The sequence below is a fragment of the Sus scrofa genome, chromosome 7, assembly GCF_000003025.6.
Source record: "Sus scrofa isolate TJ Tabasco breed Duroc chromosome 7, Sscrofa11.1, whole genome shotgun sequence".
NCBI lineage: Eukaryota > Metazoa > Chordata > Mammalia > Artiodactyla > Suidae > Sus > Sus scrofa.
The window spans coordinates 41,399,862-41,411,364 of record NC_010449.5 but is presented as its reverse complement, the minus strand read 5'-3'; the positions used below and the strand labels follow the sequence as shown (position 1 = coordinate 41,411,364).

Sequence of the window (11,503 nt, the reverse complement as noted above, 5' to 3'; positions counted from 1 at the left end):
TTCTTGGCAGCTGGTCTACAATGACTAGTCAAAAAAAGGCAAAAAAACTCTTAGCCAGTTTGCTTTACCTCACTTAAGCCAGCAACCGGGCCCTCCTGCGCCTGACCACAGCCAGAGCAAAAACGTAGACCAAGCATGTCATGAGCCCTGTTTTCTTTCTTTCTTTTTTTTCTTTTTTTTTTTTTTTTTGTCTTTTTATAGCCGCACCTGTGGCATATGGAAGTTCCTAGGCTAGGGGTTGAATTGGAGCTACAGCTGCTGGCCACAGCCATAGCCACCGCAACGTGGGATCCAAGCCATATCTGCAACATACACCACAAGTCGCAGTAATGCCAGATCCTTAACCTACTGAGCAAGGCCAGGAATCGAACATGCATTCTCACGGACCCTAGTTGTGTTTGTTACTGCTGAGCCATGATGGGAACTCCTGAGCCCTGTTTTCTTATTCAATGCCAATCCTTTAGGAATGTAAACATTTATTTGCAAAAGATACTAAAATGTTGATGCCTTGTCCCTCAATTTTCCTTGTGGACTAATTAAGTCTGAAGGTAGATTTCTCATGATGTTCCAGCTGAAAATGAAGAAGATATTTAGAGAAATCATTCACATTCTGTCAACATTGCCCCCTTTCTGCTATGTCCCATGACTTCCAAAGTGCTTTCAAATTCATTTCTAAAATTTTTTTTTTCCTCACCTAGAAACTGGTCAAAATCCAAAAACTGGCTTCTAGCGCTTTTTGAGAAAAACATTCCAGATATAAAAACATACAAATCTGCAAAAGATCATTCCCAGGTAAATATTTCTTAGTTGTTTTGCTAAATACATGAGATGAAAACTGTCATAAACTATAATGGTTAAAAAATAGTTGTGCTAAAAATCATGATATGAGAGAGATCCCACTTTGGTGCTAAGGACTGTGTTGGAGATTTATAGACATTGTTTTGTTATTACATCCTTACCACAGTGAGGTAGGTATTAATCCTATGCTACATGAGAAAAAACTGAGGTGACAGACAACAAAATTAAACTGAAGTCTGAGATTTTATTGAGTTGTATATTTTACATTGGTTGTGTTAATGGTGATGGGTGGGAGTTATTGAAAATTGGACAAAGTCACTTTGTTCTTTTAAGAAAAAATTTTTATTATAGTTGATGTACAATGTTTTGTCAATTTCTGCTGTACAGCAAAGTGACCCAGTACACACACACACACACACACATATATGCCTTCTTTTTCTCACATTATCCTCCATCATATCCCTTAACAAGTGATTAGATAGAGTTCCCAGTGCTTTACAGCAGGATCTCATTGCTCATCCACTCCAAATGCTGTAGTTTGCATCTATTAACCCCAAACTCCCAGCCCATCCCACTCCCTCCCCCAACCCGCTGGCAGCCACAAGTCTGTTCTCCAAGTCCATGAGTCTGTTTCTATTCTGTGGAAAGGTTCATTTGTGTCATGTATTAGATTCCAAATATAAGTGATACAATATGGAATGTGTCTTTCTCTTTCTGACTTGCTTCACTTAGTATGAGAGTCTCTGGTTCTATCCATGTTGCTGCTGATGGCATTATTTTGTTCTTCTTTATGACTGAGTAGTTTGAGGCCACCCCTGCTAATTATATCTTTCTTCAAATGCAAGGAGGTAGTGTGGTATAATTTAAAAAACAGGGCACCGAGAGTCGGTGTCCCAAGTATCCTGGATCTGTGGTTCCCCACTTGTGGTCCCTAGACCAATGGGACCACCATTGCCTAGGGATCAGTCAGTCAGAAACCCTGGGAACCTAGCCATCTGTGGTTCAATACACCTTCCAGGTAGTTCTGATGCTTGCTGAAGACTGGCTCTTGGCCCTGACCACTCATTCAAATCTCTGAAAGCTTTTAAAAACTACCTGATTCTCTAGACTCACCCTCAAAGACTGGGCTTCCTTTGGCCTGGACTGCCTGGGCTCAAGTCCAATTACCACTGCATGACCTTGGGCCTGGTACTGAACCTCTTGGCCTCACTTTCATCACCTACCTCATAGAGTTTGAAACTCAGTGAACCAATATGTATAAAGCACTTAGAACATGGTAAGGACTATCCAACAGTTTATCACTGTTATTATCATTGAACATAATCACTTCATATGTGTTAGTATTTAAGGATGATAGCAAGCATTTTTGTTGGCTTGTAGTTATGACAGTAAGTGTTATCACAAACAACTCTGCTTAACACTGGAGAGGAAGGTGACTTCAGAAAAAAAAAAAAAAGGAGTGTATGAATGTTTTGGGATCTCCCTCCTGAAAAAAAGGAATAGTGAGCCCTCCTAGAATGAATGCCCTTTGCTGACAAACTATGTTTCAGCTAAGGATTCTGTGTTACAAAGATATCCAGACAAACACACATTTTGTTTGCTTTATTTTTCAGGAGTTAGAGGTAAAGGCATGTGTGTATAGAAGTTGCACTCAAATAGATTTGTCATCTATGAGCCTAGAAAACAGGGTTCTTAATGCCTGGGTTAAAACTCTCCACTGACAGTACTTCTCGATAGCATTTCTTCTTCTTACTCTGAAGAAATGAGGCCCTTTATAGGTATCCTGACTCCCTATTTGAGTAAAGACAAATTTTGAACTTTGCTGGAGCTAAACCAGTGTTTTTGATGGGGACAGAATTCAGTTTGCACACTCCTGAGCACTATTTTTTTAAACTTTAAACTTTATTTTTTTTTAATTTTTAAAATTTTTTTGCTATTTCTTGGGCCGCTCCCGTGGCACATGGAGGTTCCCAGGCTAGGGGTCCAATCGGAGCTATAGCCACCGGCCTACGCCAGAGCCACAGCAACGCGGGATCCGAGCCGCATCTACAACCTACACCACAGCTCATGGCAACGCCGGATCGTTAACCCACTGAGCAAGGGCAGGGACCGAACCCGCAACCTCATGGTTCCTAGTCGGATTCGTTAACCACTGCGCCATGACGGGGACTTCTAAACTTTATTTAAAAAAAAAAAAGTTTTGTTTCTGTTTTTCTCCAGCACAGTTCACATAGAGTGTATGTTTTTCTACCCACAGTTTTCTTTTTAAATGTGCACTGAAACAAATGAAAGATTCTCTTGTCTTTTAGTGCCTAAATAGATTTTAACGGCCTAGTTAAGCAAAAGACTGGCAGAAATTTTTCAAAAATATTATATACACACTTTTATCATGTCACAATTTTATCACATTTTAACATGAGTGATTTCTCCCATGTTATTCTAGCTATATGCTAAACTAGTATTTTCATTTAAAATTAAGACTGTGCCACAGACTAACCTATCAAAAGAATAAAATACATCTATAGGATTTTTCATGAGCTATAGATCTTATACCATAACAACTTACATTGTAAGTTTGACAGAAACCAGTAATACATGAAATTTATGCTTAAATTATTTTCACATTTGCTAATCCATTATTACAAAAGCAGGAACAATAAGACATCACTGACATTTATGATGTGCTTACTCTGTGACAGGCATGATGTTACCCATTTCACCAAGTCATTGCTCATTTATTTTTCACAACAACTTTAATATCCAGAATAACTGGGGGTTAGTAAAACCAGAAAGCTGAGGATCAGAGTGGTTAATCACTTTAGAAACATCACACGCCTTTGTAAGTAGCAGCAACAGTCTCTCATCATGTATTTTCTTTGATAGTGATGTACTAGCTATTTTCCATGTTGTAGGATCTGAAGGAAACCCACTGCATTCAGGTGCATTCAGTTCTGTAAATCTCTGCTCTATGAGAGTTAAGGACTGTGTGTCTAAGGGGCAATGTAGCCTAGTAGCTAGGAATGTGGCACTGGGACTGGGGCCGGATTTACAGGAAATCCCAGCTCAGCCACCCACAAGCTATATGTCCCTGGCAGAGTTCCCTGACTTAATCGTGCTTCCATTTCCCCACACGTGAAATGGTGACAATAAGAGATCTACTCCTTGGAGTTGTGGTGAGGAGCCAATGCTTAAATCCTTGTGAAGCTCTTAAAACAGTACTTGGCATTGCAGCACTATTCACGATAGCCAAGACATGGAAACAACCCGATTGTCCATCGTCAGATGGATGGATTAAGAAGATGTGGTATATATACAATAGAATATTACTCAGTCATTAAAAAAGACACACTAATGCCATTTGCAGCAACGGGGGTGGAACTAGAGACTCTCATACTAAGTGAAGTGAGCCAGAAAGAAAAAGACAAATACCATGTGATAACACTTACTTGTGGAATCTAAAATATGGAACAGATGATCCTATCTAAAAAGAACAAACAAACAAACAAAAGAAACAGATCATGGCCAAGAAGAGCAGACTCGGGGTTCCCAAGTCGGGGAAAGGGGGGGGGAGTGGGATGGATGGGCATTTGGGGGTTTTTTTAGATGCAAACTCTTATATTTGAAATGGATGGGCAATGGGATCCTTCTGTACAGCACAAGGAAATGAGTGTGATTGGGTCACTTTGTTGTACAAAGAACTTGATGAAATGTTATAGATAAACTATACTTTAATAATAATAACAAAAAACAGTACTTGGCTTAGAAAGCAGAGACTAGGCATTAGCTACCATTATCTCTGTTGCTTGAGTTATGTAAGATTCAAACTGCACAGGTAACTTCACAAAAATGTTGTAGTGTCTGAATTTCTTCCTCATGATGAAGGCAAATCTGGGAAACCTTCCAATGAAGCAAATGCTTTCATGGAATTTGTGTAATAACTTGAGAACAGCCATAGTCGGTAGCCTTGGATGGTGCCCTGATCTGACCTGGCACCGTCCACGTCAAATGTCAGTTCTCTGCATGGTTTTAGAGTATTGCAGTATTTATAATTTACTGGTCTGGCGACTCCCTTACCTGTGATGTGTAGGCTAAGAATTTGCATGGCAGGTAGGGGTAGGGTTTTCTTTCAAACATGTTTCTGTGTTGCTTACATTTTCCCAAGAGCAGAGATTTACTTTAGAAAATTAAACATAACATTTGTCAAAATGGTAATATGTAGTAGGTTTTGTTTTATGCACTTTATAGGCAGTAACTCATTTGATTCTCACAACAGTCCTGAGAGGTAGGTATACATCATGACCACTTCATAGATGAGGAAATTGAGACACAGCCGAAAGTAACTTGCTGAAAGTAACTTGCCCAAAGTTACCCAGCCATTTAATAACTAAGCCAGGCTCCAATTCTGCATGTAAAGATCTTAGGAGTGGCCATTTCATCCTCCCACCTAGTAAAACATGAACAGACCAAAAAATCAACAACTCCTCCTGGATTTATAGAGAGAGAGGACCCAGGGCAACCTGCTACCCCCAACACTGGAGAGACCAGCAGGCAGATGCAGGGAGTTGACCCTTCCCAGAGCAGATCCGTGAGCTTGGAGACTGCTTGGGAGCCTGTGCCAGGGTGGGAACACCTGGCTGTAGTGAACAGACTTCTGGAGGCTCCATGCAGACAATTCTCAGTGTTAAAAACTCCGTGAGACTCAGTCATGGGGAGGAGCCTCCACAGTTCTGTGATAATTACCCCCAAAAGCCAAACCAGAGAAAAATCCCCCCCGGGCTTCTGATAGTGAGGAGGGGAAAAGGAGCAAGTTTGAAATGCACCAGAGCACCCCATTCTCCTTAACCAGGCCTGCCTTCAGGGGAAACTAATTAAACAGAACTTAACCTGCTGGGAGATTATCAGAGCCTAACTGACCTGGATAAGAGGAGTGTCCAACTGCAGCCATCTCTCAACATTCTCTCCCACCTAAGTGGAGAGAAAAAAACTGAGAAACACTTGTGAAGTTCACAGTCCAGAGGCACAGGTTTATGAAAAGACAGACCTAAGCATAGGACTGTTAAATGCTTCCCCTCTGCTCACATCTCATCACCCTGTTACTAAGACCTATTTATGGCCATTCTTTTTACCAGGCACAGCATGTCTAGCTATCAGGAAAAATTACAAGGCATACTATAAGGCAAAACCCCCAAAACTTGAAAAGAGAAAGCAAGCATCAGAATCATATGTGACAGGGTTGTGAGAATTAGCAGACTGGGACTTTAATACAATTATGACTAATATGCTAATGACGCTAATGGATGAAGTAGACAGCATGCGAGAACAGATGGACAGTGTAAACAGGGAGATGGAAATCCTAGGAAAGAACCCAAATGAAATGCTAGATAGAGATTAAAAAGACACGTGACAAAAATGAAGAATGCCTTTCATGGGCTTATTAAGAGTGGACACAGCTAAGGAAAGAATCTCTGAGCTAGAGGATCTGTCAATTCGATCTTGGAAACCCAAAAAGCAAAGAGAACAAAGACTGATTAAAAAATAGAACAGAATGTTCAAAGGACTGTGGGGAAACTACAAAAGGTGTAACATTCATGAGTTGGGGACACCAGAAGGAGAAGTAAGAGAGATGAGAGCAGAACATAACACAAGAATGACAGAATTTCTCCCAAATTATTGTCAGACAGACACCAAACCACAGATCCAGGAAGCTCAGAGAACCCAATCAAGTAAACACCAAAAAACTACATCTTAGCATATCATTTTTAAAATTACAGAAAAGCGAAGATTGAAAAAATCCTGAAAGAAGCCAAAAGGAATAATAATTAAAAAAAAAAACTGCCATACTGATAGAAGAACAAAAATAAGAATTTCATCTGATTTCTCCTTAGAAACCATGCAAGTGAGAAGAGTGGAGTGAAATATTTAGTGCTGAGGGGGAAAAAAAAACATCAACCTAGGACAGTATACCCTGTGAGATTATTCTTCAAAAGTGAAGGAGAAATAGTCTTACTCAGGCAAAAAAAAATTGAGGGAAATTTGTTGCCAGCAGACCTGACTTGCAAGAAGTGTTAAAAGAAATTCTGCAGCAAGAAAGAAAATAATATAGGTCAGAAACTCGGATCTACATAAAGGAAGAGCATCAAAGAAAGAATAAGTAAAGGTGAAATAGAAAGTTATTTTTTGTCAGAGTTCCCTCTGCGGTGCTGACTGCAGCAGCTCAGGTTACTGCAGAAGTGCACATTCAATCCCTAGCCCGTGCAATGGGTTAAAGGATCTGGCATTGCTGTAACTGTGGCTTGGATTCTATCCCTAGCCCAGGACTCCATATGCCATGGATGTGGACATGAAAAAAAGAAAAAATAAACTTATTTTTTGTATTCTTAATTTATCTAACAGATAACAGTTTTTTTTTCAGATAATAATAGCAACAGTATATTCAATTATCTATGCTTATGAGTAAGTATAAGTGCACTTATGTGTTCTTATATGTAAGTGAAATGAACAACAGAAATGATAACAGGAACAGGAGGGAGGAATTAGGATTATTTTGTTATTATCAAGTATTCACATTTCCTGTGATGTGATATAGTATTATGTAAAAATTTACTTGGATTACTTGTCAATGTATATTGCAAACTCTAGGGCAGCAACTAATACCTTTTACTGAAAATGAAAAAATGAAATATAACTGTATGCTAAGAAATCAGAGAAAATGCAATCATATAAAATGCTCAATTAAAATCACAAAAGGTAGGAAAAAAATGGAATACAAAAATAAAAAAAATAATAAGGGCACCAAATAGAAAACAGTAACACATATGATAGATAGTAATTCCAGCTATGTCAGTAACCATTTTGAATCGTCAGTGGTCTAAATGTACCAATCAAAAGACAGAGATTGTCAAAGTGGATCAAAAAGCATGAGCCAACTATATGTTGTCTATAAGAAACCCACTTTACATGTGAAGACAATGGAGTTCCCTTCGTGGCTCAGTGGTTATGGAATCCGACTAGGAACCATGAGGTTTCGAGTTCGATCCCTGGCCTTGCTCAGTGGGTTGAGGATCCGGTGTTGCTGTGAGCTGCGTGTAGGTTGCAGACACGGCTCGGATCCTGCGTTGCTGTGGCTCTGGTGCAGGCCGGTGGCTATAGCTCCAATTCGATCCCTAGCCTGGGAACCTCCATATGCCGTGGGAGCGGCCCAAGAAATGGCAAAAAGACAAAAAAAAAAAAAAAAAAAAAAAAAAGACAATGTAATATAGATTAAAAGTAAATAGATGTAGAAAAACATGCCATGCTAACACCAATCAAAAGAAAGCAGAAGTAGGTATATTACTTTGAGACAGAGCAGACATCAAAGGAAGGAAAGTTATCAAGGATAAAGAAGGGCATTACATGCTGACAAAGAGAAGACATAACAGTTCTTAATGTGTATGTGCCTACCAGCATTGTCAAACTACATGAGACAAAAACTGTTGGAACTTCAAAGAGAAATGGATGAGCCTGCTGTCACAGTTGGAGACTTCAACACCTCTCTCAGAAATGGACAGTTCCAGCAGACAGAAGTCAATAAGGACATAATTGAACTCAATACCACCCTCAAACAACTGGAGATAATTAACATCTATAGAGTACTTATTCCAACAACAGCAGAATATACATGTTTTCTCAAGCTTATATGAAAGATTTACCAAAATAGACCACATTCTGGGCCATGAAATACACCTTAACAAATTTAAAAGAACACAAATCATATAATGTCTTTTCTTAGACCACAGTGATAATAGAAGATAATTGAAAAATCCCAAAATACACAGGATTTAAACAACACGTTTCTAAATAACACATGGGTCAAAGAACTCTCAAGAGAAATTAAAATATTTTGAAATATTTAAAAATGAAACTGAAAACACAGCTTATCAAAATTTGTGGGAGGTAGTGAAAGCAGTGCTTTGTAGCTACCTTAGTTGTAAGAAATTTATAGCTGGAAGTTGAGTCAGTCACCAATGGCCAATGACTTAATCAACCATGCTTATGTAATGAAGCTTTGATAAAACCCACATTTCAAAAGGACAGGGTTTAGAAAGTGTCTGAGTCAGTGAACACTTGGAGATTTGGGGAGAGTGGCGTGCTTCCAGAAAGCATAAAAGGCAGAGTTCCCATCATGACTCAGCAGAAATGAATCTGACTGGCATCCATGAGGATGCAGGTTCAATCTCTGGCCTTGCTCAGTAGGTTGAGGATCCGGCATTGCTGTGAGCCATGGTGTAGGTCTCAGAGGCTGCTTGGATCTGACATTGCTGTTGCTGTAGCTGTGGCATAGGCCAGAGGCTTCAGCTCCAATTTGACCCCTAGTCTCAGAATTTCCTTATGCCGCAGGTGTGGCCCTAAAAAAAACAAAACAAAAGGAAACAACAACAACAAAAAAAGAAAGCATAAAAGGGGAGTTCGGGAGTTCCCTTCGTGGTGCAGTGGAAACTAATCTGACTAGGAACCATGAGGTTGCAGGTTCGATCCCTTGCCTCACTCAGTGGGTTAAGGACCCGGCGTTGCTGTGAGCTGTGGTGTAAGTCACAGACCCGGCTCAGCTGGCCTGGTGTTGCTGTGGCTGTGGCCAGCAGCTGCAGCTCTGATTCAACCCCTAGCCTGGGAACTTATATATGCCACAGGTGCAAAAAAAAAAAAAAAAGAAAAAAGCATAAAAATTCCATGGTCTTTCCCCATACCTTGTCCTACACATTTCTTCCACATGGATGTTCATCTGTAGGTGTTATCATATCCTTTTATAATAAACTATTAATCTGGAGTTTGCACTGTGGCTGAGTGCTAACGAACCTGACTAGTAACCATGAAGATATGGGTTTGATCACTGGCCCCACTCAGTGGGTTAAGGATCCAGTGTTGCCATGAGTTGTGGTGTAGGTTGCAGACGTGGCTCAGAGCTGCAGTGGTGTAGGCCAGCAGCTGCAGCTCCAATTTGACCACTGGCCTGGGAACTTCCATATGCCATGGGTGCGGCCCTAAAAAATAAATAAATAAAACATTAGTCTAATAAGCAAATCCTTCCCTCAGTTCTGTGAGCAGTTCTAGCAAATTAATCAAATCTAAGGAGGGGGTTGATGGGAACCTACCTCTGATTTATGTAGCCAGTCAGTCAAGCACAGGTAACAACCTGGGCTTGCAACTGGCATCTGAAGAGCAGGGCACAGTCTTGTGGGATTAAACCCTTAACTTGTGGAACCTGATGCTATCTCCAGGTTAATAGCATCAGAATTGAGTTGCATTATAAGACATCCAGCTGATGAACCAAGCATTGTTTGTGACGTGTGGACCTCTGCTCACACACATTGGAAATTGGTACCAGAACCCCTTACTAAAGATCTCCCATTTCAGCACTCTTTTTCAACATAATACTGGAAGCTCATGCTAATGCTGTAAGGCAAGAAAAGGAAATAGAAGCCACACAGATTGAGAAGGAATACATCATAAAACTGTCTTTATTCCCAGATAACATGAACATATGTTAGAAAATCCAAAAGAATCAACCAAAAACTACTAGAACTAAAAAATGATTATAGCAAGGTTGCAGAATATCAAGTTAATGTACAAAAGATGATTGCTTTCCTACATGCCAATAATGAACAAGTGGAATATGAAATTAAAAACACAATACTCTTTAACATTCCATGAAGAAATATATGGGTATATAGCATTCCCCAAAGAAATATCTAGGTATATATACAGATATATATAGATCTAGATATAGATATAACAAATAAGAACTACATGAAGAAAAATACAACACTCTTGATAAACAAAATGAAAGAATGAAATAAATGGAGAGATACTCCATGTCCATGGATAAGAGGACTCAATAATTGATCTATAGATTGAATGCAATCCCAACAAAAATCACAGAAAGTATGGATATTGACACACTGACCCTGACGTTTATACAGAGAAGCAAAACACCCAGAATCACCAACACATTATTGAAAGGAGTATAGTTCTTCAAAAAGTGATACTATCCATCTTCAAGGCTTACTGTAAAGCTTCAGTAACCAAGATAGTGAGGTACTGGCACAGAAAAAGCAAAGAGATGAACGAAATAGAGTAGAGTGGCTAGAAACAGACAGCATTAAATTTAATCAGCTCATCTTTTGAAGGAGTAACGCAATATAGTAAAACAAAATTTTACTTCAACAAATAATGCTGAAACAACTGGACATTCACATGCAAAAAAAAAAAAAGGATCTAGACACACAAACCTTACATTCTTTACAAATATTCACTGATAGCGGATCATAGATCTAAAGGTAAAATGCAAAAATATGAAACTACTGGAAGATAACATAGGAGAAACCATAGTTGACCTTGAGTATAATGATGTCTTTTTAGATATAACACCAAAAGACACAATTAGTGAAATAAATGGTTAAGCTGGAGTTCATTAAAAACTGCTTTGTGAAAGACAATGTCAAGAGATTTAGAAGACAAGTCCAGACTGAGAGAAATTATTTGCAAAATAAAAGACAGTTGCCCAAAATATACAAAGAAGAGCTCCTGTTGTGGCTCAGTGGTAATGAACCCAGCTAGTATCCATCCATGAGGATGTGGGTTCAATCCCTGGCCTCAGTCACTGGGTTAAGAATCTGATGTTGACATTTTGGGGAAGGCAAAACCATGGAGACAGTGACAAAAATCAGTG

The 11,503-nt window shown here is 39.4% G+C and overlaps 1 protein-coding gene across 1 annotated transcript in view; it reads left to right on the top strand.

Moving 5' to 3' along the window:
- The window catches only part of CYP39A1 (cytochrome P450, family 39, subfamily A, polypeptide 1), an 80,844-nt gene that overhangs the window by 14,490 nt on the left and 54,851 nt on the right, over positions 1–11,503 (top strand). The window contains 1 exon segment of the mRNA NM_001101027.1: positions 699–792. Within this exon segment, the coding sequence (NP_001094497.1) occupies positions 699–792 (94 nt within the window).